Below are 22,196 nucleotides of genomic sequence, written 5' to 3' on the forward strand. Positions count from 1 at the left end.
AGGGACCCAAACAAATGAAAATGCAGAGCTCTTTGCTAAAATGTCACAAAGAACTCAGAGGGAGACAAAATCAGTGAGCTCCTTAAAGCCCTTCACAGCTCAGGTTCCCTAAATGACTATCCAAGTTTCATACGTTCAAAGTAGCTATCACTGTAGCTAGGGTCACTGACAACAGGCTTAGCTAAAACGCCAGCAGGAACCTGGTGTCATATAATGACCAGGATATCCTAACAGTGGAAAATAAACTTTCTCATATCAAAAGAACACGAAGAAAACTACAGGCATCTGTGACTAGATGAGAACAGTTTGGAACACATGACATGAGAGGATATGAGTGAAGTGGTGGGAGTTACTTAAAGCAGTGCTAATTGTGTGCTACTCCTCCAGTGGTGTTAGGAGCACTGAGCTGCACCCTAGGCAAACACAGGCAAAAGTGGATGAAAAAACCCTGTGAGTATAAAATGTGACACAAAATATGGACTGTGCTTCTTCGTTCTGGTCATCCTAAAGTGGTGGCGGACATCTATGTAATATATTTCTCTCCTTGAATCTCCCATTCTATCTTTTTCTAATGGGAATTTAGAGTCATCGATAACTGAAGGAGATCCATTTAACTATTACAGCCTTTACGAATTAGGTGTCTTACAGTATTCACAGTGCTGTGGGTGGTGAAAATTTAGGCAAGCAGAGATTCCTAAGAGGATAAAGGGGTAGGTCCGGGTCACTTAAGCTCTTAAACTTCAGAATGACAAGGGCCCTTCCTTTCTCCCCAATGCATATCCAGTGCCTTTGAGACTAATTGTTAAATTATAAAGCAGCATAGTTAGCATAGTTCATGTCTTAGTGCAACATCAGCAGTCAGCAGAGAAGAGACAGTGTTTCTTCCACAAAGCAGCTACAATGACATCTTTTGAAGCCCAACAGGTACATGGAAGGGATTGCAAAGGGAAGTTCTGTGTTTTCTCTTCTTTGAATGTTAAGTAAAATGTCTCTGCTGTAAAGCAGTAACATTGTTTCTGTTTGTTTTCTTCTGTTTTCAATCTGTTGTGTAGGGAGAATAAGTAAGATTCTAGATGGTTAGTGATTCAGTCAGGGCTCACTGTAAATTTGCAGTGGAAGGCAGTTCAGTTGAAGCATGGAAACAAAACTATTTACTGCCTTTTGACGACATGTCTTGTCTCCTGAACACCGGAAAAGAGTAGGGGTTTTTCTAAGGATCAACTGATTTGTTTGATACAGGTGTTCCTAGGTGAGGCAGAGGGCTCTCAGAGAGAGAATGTGTGCTCGCTCACTGTGACCAAGGCACTGGGCTGAATCCCCACTTCCCAAAAGAAGGGCAAGGGAAAAGCATAGCAAATCCAAAGGGAACTTGATTGGCTTATTTTGAAATCACTTCACTTAGAAAATAAAAGAATTGTCTGGGTGGGGGATCTGTCAGTCTGTCTGTCTGCCTGTCTATTATTATCTTATATATAAAACCTATCTATATCTCATCCCTTCCTGTGGTATTTTTTTAATACACCTTAGAGATGCACGGGAAGAGGATTTTAATGAAACTCTCCCAAGGCTCAGGGATGATTATGGAAGGGGAGAAGGGAGGAAGATGTTGAGAGTCAGAGGTAGTGAACCACTGTAGTGAAACAGTGCTTTCCAGACATGATAGGGACACTCCACATGTGAATTCAACCTGCTTGCATGCACAAGATGAAGTCAGACAAAACGTCAACATGGCTGGAGGGAGGTCATAAAGTCCCAGCACTGAGGAACTGTTGGCAAGAGATGACTGTGGGAGGAAGTAGATTTTCTTCAGGGATGTGGCCCCTGAGAGACCTCCTGGGCTCTAGTTGATGGCCCCAAACCTATGTACAGACTGGCAGTACCATGTGGGCTCAGAGGGTTAAAAACAGAGGGCACATAGGCTGGGAGGACAGAGTGGTGGTGAGGGTAAGGCAGAAGTTGGAGGTGAAGGATTGGGGAATGGACTTGATCAAAACATATTACATGCAGGTAACAAAGTTTCAAACAAGTGAACAAAAATCGCTCTTCTAGGCTGGTCATTGTGGTGCACACTTATAATCCCAACACTCCAGAGATGGAGAGAGAAGGACCAAGAGTTCAAGGCCAACCTGGGTCCTATGAGGTCTTATCTCAAAAACCAAACACTAAAGCCAAACCAACTGACCACCACTACCACCTATTGGGAATAGATTGGTTTTCTGTCAATACCGTCTAAGGCATTAGCTGGCAGAGACCTTAAATGGAATTTGGTGATCTACCTGCCTGAGCTTCTAAGTACCCAGGTCTCGCATAGCAATGGTTCCTCCCTCCACTTCAAACCTCTCTGAAAGCACATAGTGTCACAGACTCCACTTCTCTGCGGATGAAACTGGAGTCCCAGAGTAGGAAGGAAAGGGGACTCAGTCTGCCTCGGATCCATTCCTTGCTATCAGTTGCTCCCTTTCCTACAGCTGGTTTGGTTGTTTCAATAAAAAGTAATCACTAAAAAGCCAGATGCTTTGAGTTCCCTCCCCAGGACCCACATAGTGGAAGGAGAGAACCAACTCCTGAAGGTTGTCCACTGGCCCTTGATGTTCCTGCTCTGTGATGCTGGCTGTACTTGGGGACTTGCTAGAGAGGACGGTTCTGCCAGATAATTAAAGATACTTCGGTACTTCTACTTAAAAATTTTAGAAGAAGAAATCAAAGCATAGAGAACATCAGAAATCACATGAACGAAACCATTTTCACACAGTAGATTTATAAGGCAACATACACACCACACCAAGCAAATCGTGTCTGATGATAGATTCCAGAGTCATCTGGGGACAAAGTGTATGCATTTTCTAACAGTAATCTGTTCTTTCCGCACATACAAGGAAGCCCAGTCAGAGGTTAGGCCAGTAAGACATTTATTTGTATCCATTCCTCTTTCTCTTTCGGCTTCCTCCTTTCTACTTCTGATGTACAACTCCTGTAACAACAAAGTGAGTGGATTAAGTGTGGGTGGTAAAACTCAAGCAGGCATTAAAACTATAAACAATTTTAATCTACTCTATTAGAATCCTATCAATCATAAAGTTAATGAGAAAGACACAATCATATTTATATATATTTTTCCTTGTCTCAAGTTTATTTATAAAAACAGCATAGGACTGGTCATCTGCAAATAGTGTGTAGGTGGGTGAGTCACAGCAGTCCGTCTGTCTTCACACTGGCAGGAGCCTGTTCTATGGGGCCTTCACAGGGGCCTGGGCGCCTTTGGGAACCTGGGCTGGAACTGAAGCTTGGGCCTTAGCCGAGGCTTTGGCCTCTGCCTGGGTTTGAACCTTGGGCTTTGGTTGGCAGAGCCTACGACCCTTGACCATGTAGCTTCAAATCTTCCCAAGCTTGGGGTGAGCAATGAAAGCCAGACGGCTGCGTTTGCGGCTGGGGCCCTTTGGCATCTTGAGCTTGATGGCTTGAGGCTTCACAAGGGCCTGGATGGGTACACTCACTGCCTTTGCGTTGTTGGCCTGCATCTTCTTCAGGCCTTTCTTTTGTGCTTCTTGGTAAAGCGCATGTTCCTCAGGAACTTGGGGTCAACCCCCTTAAGAGATTCATGTCTTTGTGTCCGGGGTTTCTTGATGCCGTTTCTGTGCCATTTGTGGGACTCGTTGTGTGTGGCGTGGTTCTTGGACTTGGCCATGTCTGCATGGTAAGCCGCGGCTCCCGCAGCTCCTGGGACCGCAGATTTATATATTTCAATATTAATCATCCTCCCGAGCCTTCTGTGCTTTTTTGTTGAATCTGTCAATGAGAGAAGAGATAAAATGTAGAGTGTTTGTCTGTTCTCTGTTAAGTCCCACGTGTCCTTTCGTTTATGTAGGAAACCTTCGATTGTTCAGAATATGGGAATGGATCTTGCCCAGAGAATGAAAGGTCGCTGGGGGTCCGAGCGGCAATGTACTCACTGATGGCAGGAGCCATCTTCATCACGATCTTTGGCAACCTGGCCATGATCATTTCCATTTCCTACTTCAAGCAGCTTCACACACCGACCAACCTCCTCATTCTCTCCATGGCCGTCACCGACTTCCTGCTGGGATTCACCATCATGCCGTACAGTATGGTCCGGTCAGTGGAAAACTGCTGGTATTTCGGGCTTACGTTTTGCAAGATCCATTATAGCTTTGACCTGATGCTTAGCATAACGTCCATTTTCCACCTTTGCTCGGTGGCCATCGATAGATTTTACGCCATCTGTCACCCTTTGCATTATTGTACCAAAATGACTATTCCGGTCGTCAAGCGGCTGCTGCTCATCTGCTGGTCAGTCCCTGGGGCGTTTGCCTTTGGGGTGGTATTTTCAGAGGCTTATGCTGATGGGATTGAAGGCTATGACATTTTGGTTGCATGTTCCAGTTCCTGCCCAGTCATGTTTAACAAGCTCTGGGGGACCACCTTATTTGTGGCGGGCTTTTTTACTCCGAGCTCCATGATGGTGGGGATTTATGGCAAAATTTTCGCAGTATCCAAAAAACATGCTCGCGTAATTGACAGTTTGCCAGAAAATCAAAATAATCAAATGAGGAAGGACAAAAAGGCAGCCAAAACCTTGGGGATAGTGATGGGTGTTTTCTTACTGTGTTGGTTTCCATGTTTCTTCACGATCCTGTTAGATCCGTTTCTGAATTTCTCTACGCCTGCAATTCTGTTTGATGCCTTAACTTGGTTCGGCTATTTTAATTCCACATGTAATCCCTTAATTTATGGTTTCTTCTACCCCTGGTTTCGCAGAGCACTCAGGTACATTTTGCTGGGTAAAATTTTCAGCTCACATTTCCACAATACTAATTTGTTTACGCAAAAAGAAACAGAATAGACCTGATCCGTACTAGTGCACCCAAGAGTGGCACTCAAATAATGAAATTGCTTCAAGGGGCTTAGGAGATTGAGGGGGGCCAGCAAGGAAGGATTGCTGTGGCCAGAGTATGGAGAGAAGTGGATGAATAACAAAGGAAATGTGTGACTATATATATATATATATATATAAAATATGTATATGAAAATATATAATGTAGAACAAAAACTAAATGACAAAGACATAACAAATGAAATATATAAATATATGTAGGAAAATAAGGTGTATGTACTTGTAATGTAAATGTATAATAAAAACAATATATATATATAATTCTTTTTAGCACAGCAGGGTGAATTGGTTAAAAACACATAATAAATTTCAGAATGAACTGAAAAGAAAAACAATATTGAAGATGGTTGAGGTGACGGAGATGATTTTCACTTTGATTTGATCGCAGCACACTGTGTACACACCCTGGTCGGCCATAATGCACTTCAGGAAATGGACAAATTGCAGAAAAGAAAAAGCGAAAAAAAATCAAGTTGTCCAAGAGTGTGTGTGTGTGTGTGTGTGTGTGTGTGTGTGTGTGTGTGTGTATGAGAGAGAAAGGAACACGGACAGAGACAGGAGATAGGCATAGAGAGAACACACACACACACACACACACACACAGAGGCGGGGAAGGTGAGGGAGGTCTAGCATAAAAGGCTCTTGGTCTCTACTTGTAATAGAAAACTAATCGTTCTTTGTACCCAAATCTGCTTGACCCATTGGTCGTACAGAAAAATTAGAAAGGAAATAGAAGATGTGGAGAAACTCAGGAATAAAAAAGATGAGCAAACACCTTTTGAAAAGTTGAAAAGATCTTTACCAATCCTGCAACAGATAGAGGCCTTATATCCAAAATATACAAAGAACTCAAAAAGTTAGACCGCAGGGAGACAAATAACCCTATTAAAAAATGGGGTTCAGAGCTAAACAAAGAATTAAAACACTGAGAAACACCTAAAAGAAATGTTAACATCTTTAGTCATCAGAAATGCAAATCAAAACAACCTGAGATTTCACCCACAAGTGAGAATGGCTAAGATCAAAAACTCAGGTGACAGCAAATGCTGGCGAGGATGCGGAGAAAGAGGAACACTCCTCCATTGTTGGTGGGATTGCAGACTGGTACAACCATTCTGGAAATCAGTCTGGAGGTTCCTCAGAAAATTGGACATTAAACTGCCTGAGGATCCAGCTATCCCTCTTGGGCATATACCCAAAAGATGCCCCAACATATAAAAAGACACGTGCTCCACTATGTTTCGCCAGCCTTATTTATATAGCCAGAAGCTGGAAAGAACCCAGATGCCCTTCAACAGAGGAATGGATACAGAAAATGTGGTATATCTACACAATGGAATAACTCAGCTATCAAAAACGAAGTTTATGAAATTTGTAGGCAAATGGTTGGAACTGGAAAATATCATCCTGAGTGAGCTAACCCAATCACAGAAGGACACACATGGTATGTACTCATTGATAAGTGGCTATTAGCCCAAATGCTTGAATTACCCTAGATGCCTAGAACAAATGAAACTCAAGACGGATGTGTGTGAATGCTTCACTCCTTCTTTAAAAGTGAACAAGAATACCCTTGGCAGGGAAGAGAGAGGCAAAGATTAAAACAGAGACTGAAGGAACATCCATTCAGAGCCTGCCCCACATGTGCCCCATATATATACAGCCACCCAATTAGACAAGATGGATGAAACAAAGAACACATCGCTCCACACAGCCAGAATACACAACACGGACGAATGTCACAAACCTCTGAACTGAGAATAGGACCCCCGTTGAAGGAATCAGAGAAAGAACTGGAAGAGCTTGAAGGGGCTCGAGACCCTATATGTACAACAATGCCAAGCCACCAGAGCTTCAGGGACTAAGCCACTACCTAAAGACTATACATGGACTGACCCTGGACTCTGACCTCATAGGTAGCAATGAATATCCTAGTAAGAGCACCAGTGGAAGGGGAAGCCCTGGATCCTGCTAATACTGAAATGAACTAGACTGTTATGGGAGGGCGGCAATGGGGGAGGGTCGGGAGGGGAACACCCATAAGGAAGGGGAGGGGGGAGGAGGATGTTTGCCCGGAAACCGGGAAAGGGAATAATACTAGAAATGTATATAAGAAATACTCAATAATAAAAAAAAAAGTAAAAAAAAAAAAATAATAAATAAAAAAAAAAAAAAAGAAAAGTTGGTTTTATTTATTTCATTCCATGTGCACAGGTGTTTTGTTTGCAAGGTTGTCATGTGCACTCGGTGCCGGTGGTGGCCAGAAGAGGGTGTTGGACCCGGTGGAACTGGAGCACCAGATGGTTGTGTGATGCTGTGTGGGTGCTGGGATCCAAATCCCCTTCCTCCAGAAGAGCAACTCCTGCTCTTGAGCTCCGAGCCATCTTTAGCCCTGCCTGATTTCTTTTACTATTTAGAGGGATCAGAGTGCAGCTGAACTTGAGAAATCCTCCGTCCTGGGACCACCACACATTTTGTGGGACATTTTCCTTTAATGTTTGTTTAATGTCTAAGTGCACCTGTCCTGTTTTTGAAATATGGATAAGTTAAATTGGTTGATAATTAAAAACCAAGGACTATCATTTTGGCAGAAGGCAGCAATTCATCAGATGAGGGTTAAACTTTTTACTAGATTTTACTGTGGTGAGATTAAATGCATTTTTTTAAGAACATAAAGAATTGGAAGATCGCTGACATGACTCAGTAGATAAAAATGCTTGCTAAAAAGTTTGAGTTCAATGCCTAGGACCCATGTGGTAGAAGGAGAGAGCCGGTGTTTGCATAAACTTTCCTTTCATCTCCATACAAATGCCATGGAATGTGTACACACATGTATGCACACACACAAATAACTAACACACAAGAAAAGAGAACAGAAACATTCTATGAAAGTCCTTTTTGGTATATCATCATCTGATTGCAACAGACTCTTCCCTATTTGCAGAAGAACTCTCTTTGGTGACTTCTATTCTCCTCAGGCTTATGAGCAGCTGTATTGTATCGGGTGTGTTGATGATCAATAAATGCAATATTAAATATGTTGCGCTATGAACCCATCAATTTTGGATGAATATCTACACTTATCGAACATTAGAATAGTAAAAAGGAAAGCAAAAAAAATCTCAATACTGAAAGAGGAGATCAAGGGTTTGTGACTTTACATTTGGCGTTTATGACTTTTTTTTCTTTTTTTTTCTTTTCTCTTGCATGTTGAGACTCATTAACGCTGATGGCGGGCTGTAGTCATCAGTGTGTTGGCAAATGTTCCAGCTCCTAAGGAGGAAAAATGCTATTTAAAATTTGACACTTTCTGTGCCCTACGAACAACAGCCCCAAATACCTGTACACCTGATTCTAAGCTATGGACGCAATGTCCATGCCCCTGAAAACATAAGCACCGTTCCTTAAGTGGGCAGCAGTGACCTTAGTCCTTACACTGTAAGCCACATTCTCACGGGAAAGCCAGTGTGAAGGGAAGACAGCCGATGATATCAGCACCCCTGACTGAACTGAAAGTATGGCCTTACAAAATTTTAATTTCAGATCTGTCGGTGTGCATGCGGGGTGGGACGGATCTGCACATCCTTTGCTGATGAGTTGTTTTTATTTAATTTCTTTACTTTCTGCCATAGCAGTGAAAAATTAACATTATAAATGAGAGTTAATAAGTTTGTTCTGACTTTAGCCCATCCCAGGCATTAAAATGAGACAATGATCATTAAGTAGTCAGATGAAGCAGTAGTCAAACGCAGCTCAAAAGTGGCCCTGTGAGTTTTCCTGTAGACTGCATGTGCATGGTCCTCCTGATGGGCTGATTACTCACAGCCTGAAGGGAGGAAGTGGAATAAGGTAGCTTCATGAGCGTGGTCAAGAAGACTAACAGCACACACACACACACACACACACACACACACACCAAAACAAATAAACCAAACACACATGCATACACACACACACACACACACACACACACACCACACAACACAAACAAATAAACCAAACACACACACACACACACACACACACCAAAACAAACAAACCAAACACACATGCATACACACACACACACACACACACACACACACACACAAAACAAACAAACAAACAAACCAAACACAAATGCATGCACACACACACACACACACACAAAACAAACAAACAAACACATATGCATACACTACACACACACAAACACACACACACACAAACATGTACACAAAAGAAAACTAACCTAGTATATTAGAACCTGAGATGACGCAGTCATTTTTCACTTCAGGTTTTATTATTCTTTGACAGGTTCATATACAGACATTTTTTGGTCATTTCTTCCTACTACCAGTACACCCTCTTCTCAGCAAGGTTTTCTCTGTTTTCTTGTCTCTTAGATTTTAAATTGCCCTAGGCAAGCACTCTACCACTCAAATCTCTCTTAGATTTTTAAATTGCTCTCTCTCTCTCTCTCTCTCTCTCTCTCTCTCTCTCTGTGTGTGTCTCTGTGTGTGTAAATTGTGTCCATGTGTTGCCCACTGGGTTTATCTGTGTTGCTTGCCAATGGATGGCACTTGAAGAATTTACTAGTTTCTACAGCACTGAGGAATGCGGTGGTCCTCACCTCCCCTAGCAGCCAACAGTTGTCTACACATCTTGTCTATATGTCTTCAGGGATGAGTGGGGTCTCATGAGCCCCGTTTCCTTATTATTTTATAAGATAAAATGATCTGAAATATTCTCCTCCTACTACCTCCTCATCCCTAACCCTGACAATTAATTTAGCTGAACATTGTAAAAGAGGCATCAATGTCTTCTCATTCAGAGGAAAACCCTTCACAATTAAGACAATTATTATTGCCGTGGACATTAGCTGACATTTAGTTTAGCTCCCCTTGTCTATGTTAGCATGTAATAGCTTTGGTGTCTTCTTTTTCTGGAACAAATGCCAAGTTACCAAGAACTCAGAACTGAAATTATGTCCTTCATTTGGAAAAAGGATATTGAAATTTCCTGGGACACGGAAATACACAGAATATTTTAATATCCTCAAGGGAAGGAAGTTAAATGGTGGTTCCATCGGGGATCTGCAGTTAGGACTTCTGTCAGGATCCTGGATCCGTATTCAGTGCGGCCCTCTTGAGAGCAGAGATGAACCCATATATGCAGTCTGTTGAGTCTCTGCATTGAACTCTCCAGAACTTCCTGCACCACACTCACCAAAGCACTGGAAGGAACTCTCCAGATGAAGTGACCTTCTAAGAAACAAAAGGTACTGTGTTGTAGAAAGAATGGGAAACATTTGTCTGTTTCTCACCGATACAAATGTTTGGAGGTCAGGATGTGTTACTCCTGGGTCATAACAGAAAAGGCAGAGTTTTGTTTCCCTAATTGGAAAATAATTATTATGGTATTCTCCTGAAAGGCTTTTTAATATTTCCATCAAGATGTGTTTGGCAGGGTTTATAAATTTCTATGTGGCATATAAAAATGTTTTTACTAAGTATAAAGATTTTGTGAGACGTGCTTCAATAGTTGTAACCCTAAAGTGCATTTTGACATTGTATCCACCAAAGTAACTAATTGTTTAAGTAACTTCTCGATGCCATATGTTATTTTAATATTTTCCCTTGCAAGCAGCATTTACTTAAGATTTTCTCTTGCTGCTCCCTTGTCAAACTGCTTCCTCATTCCAAGGGTACAGAATGTCCCCAACCAGAAACTTATGGTCTCTGCGATATGAGTTCCTGCTCATTCCATGAAAACATCTGAGTTTTCATTTCAAGCCCACTTCCAGGAAATGAGAACAGAGCTGGCCTATAAATTAACTCTAATAGGATGGGCCAAGGCCATAAATTCTTGTGCTGACCAGGCAAAAGCAATATATTGCAGACAGAAAGGCATGAAGGAGCTTCACTGGAACAGGGGCCAGGCGAGCAGGAGTTTAATGCTGTCCCAGTGTATAGTTGCTGTGGCCACTTCAAGATCTGAGGTATTTTAGATATATGGAAAAGCTGGACCATGAGATAAAACAATCACATGTTTGGCACACCGGGTGTGATGTACTGTGTCTGTAATCCCAGCATTTGCAAGACTGAAGAAGAAGAGTTGCTGTGGCATCCGGGACAGACTTGGTCACAGAGTGAGACCCTGTCTCAGAAAGCGAGATAGAATGCTATAAAAGAAGAACAATTTGGGGTAAGTCACTTTGAAACTTTTATATATCTAGAATTTTACTGTTATCTGAGTTTTTCTAGTATCTGGCGGAGGAAGAGGCAGGAGGAAAGGGTTTGCTACTTTCTAAATAGCATTTTTTGTTTCCGTTATCTTAAAAATTTCCAAGAGAGATTAAAGAATGCCAGGAGACAGAATGCTTTACTAATTGTTTCAATGATATGCTGGGGCTAACTTCTTACTATTTAACAAATGATTCCTGCCCTAAAGATGACTTTGCATTATGTCATCAAGTTTAGGAAATAGATGGAATACTATCTCACTTCTCAAGAAATTTACATTAGGACAGAGCACAGTACTAGATGGAAAAGAATATTTGAAAGAGTCTCTAATTTCTTTGATTATATCAATTATTTTGTAAGATTTATTTCAGCTGTGAGCATTTTTAAAACAAGCTTCCAACCCAAGCCTTTAATTCCATCACTTGGGAGGCAAAGGTCGGAGGACCTCTGAGTATGAGACCAGCCTGGTCTATACTGATAGTTTTAGGAGAGTCAGGGCTTCACAGAGAAACTCTGCCTTGAAAATAAATAAAGGAATATATAAATGAATAGGCTTCTGGAAGATAATATTGTTTGTGCTGAGTCTGAAACATCAGAGTGGAATGGCCTGGTTGTTGGACAGAACGGGAGCAGCTCAGGCATGAAGTAGACATTTTTAGGACAGCATGGAGACCACTGTTAAAGATGCAGCATAGGGACTGAAGGGAGGGGAGCCTACATCAGAGTTTCCATGGAGATGGATATTGAATATACATTTGATATACCAGCAGGGCCATGTATTGACCTGCCAGTCAAGGTGTGTTTCCCAGACTCTGCCCCTCATCTACTTCAAAGGCAAACATAGTCCTTAATGAAGGATGCATTTCAATAGATTCTGCGTTCCCTGCTCCGTCTCTAACACATTGTCCTGTGCTTAGTTTTGGTAGATACTTTCTGTTCTACTAATTTTCAAATACAGCAACATTTAATGTAAATTATAAGAAAGGCTCACGATTAGTCTCGCTCTCCTTTCTGTCCTGCTCAAGTTGTTCCCGCTGTCCTGTGTAAGCATCAACCATCTAACAACACTTAGCCTGCTCTCACCTGCTTTTCAGAAGGTGGCGTTCAAAAAATACATCCCTGCCCCCGTCAAGGTACAGGAACCATGTAAGAACTGGCAGTTGTAGCTGCTTGTAATTTTTGATGCTATGAGTGTAAACGGCCACATGTACTTACAGAGTAAATTTATAGGCAAAAGGTTTGCATTTTTCCCACCTTAGTTTTCAGTGTGACACTTGGATATGGTCGCCCTGTGGCCAGCAACGGTCTCCAAAGTAGTCTTTCCTGCTTCAGTCTTAAATGTTGACAATTAGAGAAGATAACAGAAAATATGTAGCCACGAATCCTAGTAAATGCATTTTATTTTTCCAAGAGCATCCCATGTCATGTGTACTTTACGATAAATTCTATTTTATGAAATTACTCGTGTGGTTTTAATACCACACAAAGAATGGTTTTGAGTCTTGAAAAACAGAATTTAAATTTGAGAATTCATGCTTAAAGATGCGTATTTATCTGCGTGTGTGCTTGTCTCACTTGTTGGAGCTCACCGTGTGGCCCAGGCAGGTCTGAGACTCTGGCAATCTTCCAGCCTCGGTCTCCTAAGTGCTGGGTGAGCCACCACTTTATGCTCTAAGATGATTCTTTAAAGAACTGTATAGAAATGACATTATCTTCTGACCTGTGAAATGAGACAGAGAACCATAGTTAGTTCTAGACCCTAAAATTGGACATAGTTAGGGTAAGAGAATGGGGTGTCTGTATTACTCAGAAACATGTACATATATTTGCATTCTGTGGTAGAATTTTGGATGTAGTTTTTAGTTCCAGCATACCTTATATTACTTTGATTTTTAAGGCTAAGAAAGTTAGACTATGAAGCTAATGTTCAGTGTGGAGTCCCTATGCCTCCCACTGAAATGAAGGTGTCCAGCAAAATGTCAATAGGTTTTGACTGCACAACAGCAGAGAGCACTACATGTCCGACTTTTTGCAGATGTGTGTGTCGAGGCATTGCCAGCGTAATCAGCTCAAAACCAAAACTAGGGAGATAAAATATCCCAATGATAAACTATTTAAAATGATTGCTTATGAACATTTTCCTTTAACAGTATGCTATTTCTGGTGCCTAAAATGTCTATAGAGATTTTGCATATGAAGGATTCAAATTATCGAACAAACACATAGGGAAGGGCTTTGTAGTCTGACTTAAGATTTTACACATTCAGTATTTTGACGGTGAAAGATTTGTAAGCTTAAGTTCAATAAGCTCTTGGGATGAGGCTGCTTATGATAAATGTCCACCAAAAAAAGTGGGGGGCAAGAAAAGAAAGACTACTGAAAATCTTCCAGTTCATCACAAAAATAAAGCAAATAGCAGAGGAACACGTGGTGAGGAAAGGAGGGAAGGAAAGAGGAGTAGAAAGACATCAACACAGGAAAGAATGAACTATTCAAGTCTTCCATTTTTTCAAATGCAGAATTTAAGTACAGTAGGTGTAATTTTGAATTTTTAAAATTCTATTCTTTTCTTAATGTATGGATACTCTGTCTGCATGCCATCAGATCGCTTTAGAGACGGCTGTGAGCCATCTTGTGGTTGCTTGGACTTGAACTCAGGACCTTTGGAAGATCAGCGGGTGTTTTTAACCACTGAGCTCTTTCACCTGTACTTAAGTTTGAATTTTTAAATTAATGGTGTTTAGTGTGAACTTAAGACTTTGAACACTAATGTACTCCAGGCAGGTGAAGTTCACAGGGATCCTTTGAAGAAAAAAAGAAACTCCGACTTCTTCCTGGAAGGGAACTTGAACCATGGATCTAATATACATTCCTGAAGACTTATCCAGCTGTCCAAAATTCGGAAATAAATCCTGCCCTCCCACCAATCGCTCTTTCCGTGTGCGCTTGATAATGTACCTGCTTATGACTGGAGCCATGGTTATCACCATCTTCGGAAACTTGGTGATAATCATTTCCATATCGCATTTCAAACAGCTACACTCTCCCACCAACTTCCTGATCCTCTCCATGGCAACCACGGACTTCCTGTTGGGATTTGTCATCATGCCTTACAGCATGGTGAGATCAGTGGAGAGCTGCTGGTATTTCGGAGACAGCTTTTGCAAATTCCACGCTAGCTTCGACATGATGCTAAGCCTGACCTCCATTTTCCACCTGTGCTCCATCGCTATTGACCGGTTTTACGCAGTGTGTGACCCTTTGCACTACAACACCACCATGACTGTGTCCATGATCAAGAGACTGCTGTTTTTTTGCTGGGCGGCCCCAGCTCTCTTTTCTTTTGGTTTAGTTCTGTCAGAGGCCAATGTTTCTGGTATGCAGAGCTACGAGATTCTCATTGCTTGCTTCAATTTCTGTGCGCTTACGTTCAACAAATTTTGGGGGACCATACTGTTCACGACCTGCTTTTTTACTCCTGGCTCCATCATGGTTGGTATTTATGGTAAAATTTTTATTGTTTCCAGACGACATGCTCGAGCCCTCAGCAATATGCCTGAGAACACAAAAGGAGCAGGGAGAAACCTGTCTAAGAAAAAGGATAGGAAAGCAGCCAAGACTCTCGGTATCGTCATGGGGGTGTTTCTGGCGTGCTGGCTACCTTGTTTTCTGGCTGTCTTGATTGATCCATATTTAGACTACTCTACGCCAATCATAGTTCTCGATCTTCTGGTATGGCTCGGGTACTTCAACTCTACTTGCAACCCCCTCATCCATGGCTTTTTTTACCCATGGTTTCGCAAAGCACTTGAGCATATAGTGTCAGGAAAAATATTTCGCTCCAATTCAGACACTGCCAATCTTTTTCCTGAAGCACATTAAGGAACCAAACCAAAAATCCGGAATATAAATAAGAATCGAATACAGAAGGTGACATTATTTTGACCCTTACAAACCCAGGTGTGGTGCTTCGAATAAGAATGGCCCCCGTTGGCATTTCTTTGACTATGTGGTCCCCAGCTGGTAGAAGTGTTCTGGAAGGGCTAAGAGGTGTGGCCTTATTGGAGGAGAAGGGGTGTGGCTCGGGCGGGTTTTGAGGTTTCGGTAGCCCAGCCATTCCCAGTTTGGGCTTTCTCTCTGCCTAGAACTTGTGCATCAAGATGTAAGCTCTTGGCTACTTGGTTCAGTGCCACGCCTACCTGCCTACTGCCATGCACCAGTTATGGTGATCATGGGCTCGCCCTCTGAAGCTATACGCCCCCAGTAAACCATTTTTCCTATAGGTTGCCTTGGTTATGTGTCTCATCATGTCAATAAAAAAGTAACAAAACACCAGGTCACTGCAAATATGGTCTTTCTATGACATTTCAGCAACTGCAGTTCTGTAAGCTGCCAAGAATTCCTTCCAAAAGCTTTAACCAGTTGATCAATATGTCCATTGATTAATTAACTCTGCATGCAGCATGCAGACTGGTGGACGACAACAACAGCAACAACAACAACAGCAACAACAACAACAACAACAACAACAACAACAACAAGAAGCTGTGAGAAAGAAATAGGAAGTGGAATGTGGAATAAATGCATATCCGTGAGTCAAAGGCTGACTTCAGAATAAAGAATTTAAAGTGCTAACGGTTTTGGATCCTCTCTAATTGTGTGTTAGGAACTCAAGAGAAGATTCTTACGGTTTGTCATAGCTTTATTTGACCTGATTCTCTTGAATGCCTTACTGCCTATGCCAGGCGCTTTTGTCCTCTCTGACCTTCTCTCCCACTCTAGACAGACTGTGTTAAAGCAGTGGTTCTCAACCTTTCTTGTGCTGCAACCCTTTAATACATACACAAATTAATTAATAAATAATACGTAATTAATTAATACATAAATTAATATAAACAAATTAATTTTGTTGCAACTTCAGAACTTCTTTTGCTACTGTTGCGAATTGTAATGTAGATATCTTAAACACAGGATATCTGATATGTGACTCCTGTAAAAGGGTCCCCAAAGGGGTAGTGACCCACAGGTTAAGAACTGCTGTGTTAAAGGGCCCTCGTTGTCGACGGTGTCCACAGTATTTTACCAGCGGGAAGTAGCGGTAAAGAATCAGCAGGTAGAGGAAGGATGAAACGAGTCCTGCTTTCCACACAGGTATCTTTCTGCAAATCTGCCCCAGTGATTTTCAGAAAAGGCCTTCTGCTGTCCACACAGCCACCTGTGGAAATTCTGTAGCTGTGCCCTCTCACTGCCCGTCTGGTCTAGCAGGAGTGCCGAACTGCCACTGGTCTTGGGTAGCCAGCTGTCTCTTGCTGTGTCCCCTAAACCAATTTCCACTTTTGGCTTTGTAAATAATCCCTTTGTTAAACGCGTCTCAGACTGCACGGTGATGGTGAAATCTGTTCCCTGTTGTTCCAAGGAAAAGTTTCGAAATTCTTCTTACAGGTGGCCAGTTCTGTGTAAGAAGACGTGGCCTTTCCCTATGTTCTCATCCCCTGAAACGATCACTTGCTTCCCTGAAAGTCTGCCCCATTGGTGAACCCTCACCCTCCTTTTCTACTTGCCATAACTTTCTTCATTTTGAAGATCAGTCTACAGATTGAATTCTTCAATTTTCCTGTTGTGCAAATAAAGATTCTTCAAGGGAAGGTTGGTGTTTAAAGTGAAGACTTCATTTATAAAACAATATTAGGAAATGGAGTCTTATTTTAAATATTTATTTATTTTAGCTTTAGCTTATAAATAGAACTTTGATTTGTACATTTGTGATTTTTGAAAACCATTTTTAAACATAATCATAGCCTAGTTGGTGCCTTAACATTGTGCTTGTATTTTTGAGATTAAAATGTTTATTGTTTTTGATAATTTAATAGGCAGAGTAGTATATTATAAACCCGTTCTTCAGCTTAATGGCTTTTGAACTGATGACTTCCAAATGAACTGTTTTAAGATTCTTAATAATTACAATATTGTACAGGTTTCAGGGCCTCAAGATATGTGCTTTTTCTTGTGCTTAGCCATCTCTGCACTAATCTGAGGTCTTCACAAACTTGAGTATAAGGATTCTTTAGGTAGAGCTCATAGCTATAAAATTTTAAATTAAACTGAGCCTGGTTTAAATTAATAAAAATGTTAAAATGGGAACTTTCCCCAAAATGTCTGATGATTTTTTCCTTTGTAATCTAGTACATAAACATCAAAAATTCAAAGATGAGTGGAGTCTGTACATGGAAAAGGACATCTGCCTGTCATCCTTGTGTGCTGATTCTTCAAACACCCTCCTCAGGGGTACACACATCTTACAGACACATAATAAACATGATGCTGTAAGCCATCATGAATGTAAATATTGCTCCCACACATACACAATACTAAATATTATTTATATTGTTCTTCATCTTCATTGTTCCACAGTGTGTTATGTCTTGGAGATTTATTACATATCAATAAACAAATCTGTGTTTTAAGAATGCATAATATTCTAGTTTTTAAAGTGTTATATTCTCTTTTACTGTTTATCATTTCTGATCTTTTGCCTGCTTGCATGTATCTTTAAGGAATCTGTCTGCCAGTGCTTTGGAAGTTTGCTTTGAAAATTATTTTACTCTGATTTTCTGATGATCCTGCATTGCTGGTCTTTCTATGTAATGAGATTGATTTGATCCATTGAAAATTTGTATGTAACTTATATGTTTGTAAATTATGAGAAAATTCTTAGTAAATATTTTGGTATTTGGTTTCTAGACGCCTGGTGTTATGGGGTCTGAATTTTTGGGTTGTTTTTGAAATTATACTTTACCTGAACTTTTTGTTTTAATTTTATTCCACATCTCTTTATTTATTCTTTCTCCCACATTAATTTTTATTTATACTTTGCCATTCACTTTTGGAGGGAAGATCAACAGCTGAGAACAGTTTATTGATTACAGACCTGCAAATGAAAAAAGGTATTTTTAAAAAAATCAAAACAGGCATACATTGAATATTCCCTTTAGGACAGAGGTGTTTATTTTTTACTTTTAGAATATTTATATGGACATAAGACATAAGGACGTAGTAGTTGTCTCTCCTTCCTGGAGTTGAGCTCAGATTGTCAGGCTTCTCCAGTGAGCTGCCTCAGTGGCCAGTGTCCCTGGGCTTTCACTGTGTACCTGTTGAGGACATCAGGCAGAGCATCCTTCTACTCTTGGCATTGTGTTTGCAAGCAGAGTGTATGGATTTTGTAGTGTTTGGTATCTGGATCGTTTGACCTCTAATCGCCTTTCCTTTTGCAAACTAAGTTTCTTTTTAAATCTTTTTTCATTCATTCATGAACTTTTTATTCATTTTACATCTTGACCGCTGGACCTGGGGACACCCCCAACACCTACACCAGGTACATCACATCAAGTCTCTGCAGGGCTAGGCACGTCTCCCACTGAGGTCCGACAAGGCAGCCCAGCTAGGGAAATGAATTCCATAGACAGGCAGCAGCTTTAGGGCTAGCCCTTGCTACCATTGTTGGGGGACCTACATGAAGGTGCATATCTGCTGCATGTGTACTTGGGGTCTCAGTCCAGCTCACAGTGCTCTTTGGTTGGTGGTTTATTTCTACTTTTAGAAATACTGGGACCCCAAAAGTGGTTTTGCCCTGAAAAGCTCCCCAGCAGAACATTTGTTTCATTAACATGGAAACATTTAAGCCATTAATAAATGAGATAAGGGGGATGAGGGAGGGAGGGAAGGAGGGAAGGATAGGGTAGGGAGAGAGGAAGAGAGAGAGGGAGAGAGGGAGAGAGGGAGAGAGCGAGAGAGTAAGAGAGGGAGAGAGGGAGAGAGAGGGAGAGAGGGAGAGAGAGAGGGAGACTCTGAGGACTTAAACCATTGTTAGAATGTAACCAGTAACTAGCAGTTTTGGTAACATAATTTATACAAAATAAACAATATAACAGCTATTGGATAATAAGAACTGGCCTTCACAGAGGGTGACTTCCAAGCTCCCAAACTGGGAGAAACTGTGGGGTCTGCATCATGGTTCTAGATTCTGTAATCACACCTGTGTCATGGTTTTGCAGCCTCAGGAGGGAGATGGACCGATGGCACTGGTAATGTTTGTTTTACTCTGGTTTTGCCTTTTATATCCTCTGATAGACTTTAAAACACTTCATATGCTTACCATCTATTAAAATATTAACTTTATGTTTTCACAACTGCACATTACTTAAAGTGTCAATATTAATAAAAGTGAGGCCGGGAAATGGATCTGTGTAAAAAGTACTTGCAACAGAAACCTGGGGCATCTGTGTTTGGATCCCAGAACCCAAGTAAAAGCCATGTGGGGTAGCTCAGCAGTCTTGTGGGAAATGGGAGACAGAGACAGGAGGATCGCCAAGAGCTCATGGGTCAGCCAACCCAAAGACCTGTCTTAAATGAGTGGGAAGGTGAAGGTGGACACCTCAGCTTGTCCTCTGACCTGCACACAGGAAGCAGCAGCACCAGCCTACACTTACACACACCCACATACACACTCACACACCTCTCTCACCAACATGCAACATTAAAACGACCAAATACACAGTATACATTTATATGTTCTCAATCTGGAAAGTTTAGAAGAGTGAGTCTTGTTGTTCCAAGTGAGCATGAAATCAAATCTCAACATCTCCAGCTATTCTATCTTTATTTATGAAAGTGTTTCATGAATGAATGGATTCTTCAGAGGAGGCAATCAAGTTAGTTTTTCAACAAGTTGTTTTAGATGTGAGCAATTTGATTTTGTTTTTGTAGAAATGTGTAGGCTGAGTTTTAATTTTTTTTGGCTTTAGTGAATGACAGGAATGATCTGTATCAAACTCTAATGGGGGGTACCATCTCCCGTGACCATAATGCTATTGCAATATGATGGGCTTGTCCCATTTCTTTTCTTCTTCTTCTTCTTCTTCTTCTTCTTCTTCTTCTTCTTCTTCTTCTTCTTCTTCTTCTTCTTCTTCTTCTTCTTCTTCTTCTTCTTCTTCTTCTTCTTCTTCTTCTTCCTCTTCTTCCTCCTCCTTCTCCTCCTCCCCCTCCTCCTCCTCCTCCTTCTTCTTTCTTCTTCTTCTGTATTTTGTTTTGGATTTTTTGGTTTTATTTTTTCTTTCAAAAGATATGCTTTGTTATATTGTTCGGGCTGAAACATGTTGCAATCCTCTTGTCCCTCTTTCCTGAAGGTTAGAATCATAGGTGTATTTAAAACACCCAGCTACAGCACGTTTACAGAGTAAATTCCTTAGTGAAGAATTAACTCTGATCTCTTTTCTGTTCTTGCTAAGCTAAATGCCGGTCTGCTCTACCTAGTAACTTCCAGGCCAGCCACGACTGCACAGCCACATCCTGTTTCAAAAAGCCAGAGGCTGGAGAGACGGCATGGCCCAGGGATTAGCAGTCTATTGTTCAAACAGTGGACCCGAGTTCATTTCCCACTACTCACATCAGCATGTTCACTATTACCTATAACTCCAGCTCCAGGGGGCCTCCATGTCTGTGTCCTCTGAGGGCACCTGCATTCATGTGTGTGTACCTGTCTTCCCCCTGCTCCCCCCTAGACACAAAGTTAAGAATAAAATAAAATTAAATAACAAAGTTACTCAACATAACTCATTTAAAATAAAAATAAAATAATAAACTATTGAAAACAATTCTTTAAAAGGACCAATAATCTAGCATCTGGTAAGAGATAAGGTTCATAGTTGATGAGTTACATTTTCTTCTTCTCTCTCCCATCCTGTCTTCCTCTGCTCCTTTTTTCCCCTACTTCACACTTTCCCACCTTTGACCTCGTGCAATGTCTCTGAGGTCACAGCCATAGGACCACAAAGGTAGTCTGCTCTCTGGAGCCCAGTCTCTGGTGGCTTTCCATGATCTTAACTGGTGGCACAGTGGAGGTGGTGAAAGGGGCTCCTGCAAATTGCAGGATGCAGGAAATGCAGCCTCAAGAGGCACATTTTGTGCTTAGATACGAAGGACAGGGCAGCCTGCCAGGACCTTCCCTCATGAGCGCGGACCTGTGTCCTATGTGCTTATCCCAGAGGGAGGAACAAGCTGCAGTGGAGGACAGGGGCGACACAAGAGGACAGGGGACTCAAGTGTCCACTTGCCTGGTAAGAGACTGACATACTAGTTACTCTTGGTTCAATAACGGTTGCTCTAAATTACCTACCAGGAAACCAAATCCTGGTAAAATAAAGGAGACTGCATCATGAGAGGGAAAATAAATTCAGATTGGCTTTGAGTGGAGTTGTTTTTGTTTTTGCTCTATTGAGGTGAGCCACACTTAGAATACTGGTCTGCATAAGCAAACCTGGACTACTTCAAAAAGATCACCGTATATTAGAGAGGCAGGAAAGGAAGACCCCAGCCGATATTCTATCCCACCTGTTGCCCTACCTAAGGATGGGTGAGATGTTCTGAGGTAAGAAGGAATGAGTATTTTTTTTGCAGACAGTCTTCAAAGTGGGGTGTTTATGACCTAATCGTTAAAATAAAATGTATGTATGGTAAAGCTGATATGATGTCTTCTAGTTTTTCCCCACATATTAATATCATTGGGTTGTCAAATACCATCTCCCTATTTGAGAGAATATACATTGATATACTTTAGGTATTTAATATGTGGGAAATGTTAGCACCTTGACTTCTTTCCTGTTTATTTCTGGTTTGGAACAATAGACCCAGGGTCTTGCTATGTCACCTGGGCTGGCTTCCAGTTTGTAGTCCTCCTGCCTCTGCCTCCAGGGTGGTGGAATTACAGTCATGCACACCGTGTACAGCTTGGATTTTCAGAATCTGTATTCCACAGTCCTTGTGTCTGTTCCATTGGTTGGTAAACTTTTCCTGCAGGGAGCTCACTTTGAACCAAGTAGTCCCAATTCTCTTTCCCCAGAATGATTAGCAAATCTTTCTTCCCGTCTCCTAAAAGAAATAAGCAAGAGTTCCCCATGCTTATTGAGTGATGGTGGAAATACAGTGCTTAGCTTAACCCTCTGCTGCTTGAGTATGGGGGAAATGTTAGGGGTTAAGGGGAAAAAAAGGCAAGACGACTTGCTATT

The 22,196-nt window shown here is 41.4% G+C and overlaps 2 protein-coding genes and 1 pseudogene across 2 annotated transcripts; 2 read left to right on the forward strand and 1 right to left on the reverse strand.

Annotated features, from left to right (window-relative positions):
* The first annotated feature begins 900 nt into the window (after positions 1-900).
* Positions 901-4,861, forward strand: LOC116894663 (trace amine-associated receptor 2). Its single transcript, XM_032896366.1, has 2 exons — positions 901-924; positions 3,866-4,861. The coding sequence occupies exons 1-2, from the start codon at positions 901-903 to the stop codon at positions 4,859-4,861; spliced, it is 1,020 nt and encodes a 339-aa protein (XP_032752257.1).
* Positions 3,228-3,685, reverse strand: LOC116894664 (annotated as a pseudogene).
* A 9,128-nt stretch (positions 4,862-13,989) lies between the features above and the next one.
* On the forward strand, positions 13,990-15,018 carry LOC116894665 (trace amine-associated receptor 3). Its single transcript, XM_032896368.1, has one exon. It carries the CDS (start codon positions 13,990-13,992, stop codon positions 15,016-15,018), a length of 1,029 nt encoding a protein of 342 aa, XP_032752259.1.
* Positions 15,019-22,196: the final 7,178 nt, after the last annotated feature.

Source organism: Rattus rattus, chromosome 2 (assembly GCF_011064425.1).
Source record: "Rattus rattus isolate New Zealand chromosome 2, Rrattus_CSIRO_v1, whole genome shotgun sequence".
Lineage (NCBI taxonomy): Eukaryota > Metazoa > Chordata > Mammalia > Rodentia > Muridae > Rattus > Rattus rattus.

What these genes read in the sequence shown, in the direction of transcription:
- LOC116894665 (XM_032896368.1), top strand. Translation starts at nt 13,990, where the DNA reads ATGGATCTAATATACATTCCTGAAGACTTATCCAGCTGTCCAAAATTC.
- LOC116894663 (XM_032896366.1), top strand. Translation starts at nt 901, where the DNA reads ATGACATCTTTTGAAGCCCAACAG. An exon ending in CATCTTTTGAAGCCCAACAG is followed by an intron (nt 925 to 3,865) that starts GTACATGGAAGG and finishes TCGTTTATGTAG; the next exon opens with GAAACCTTCGATTGTTCAGA.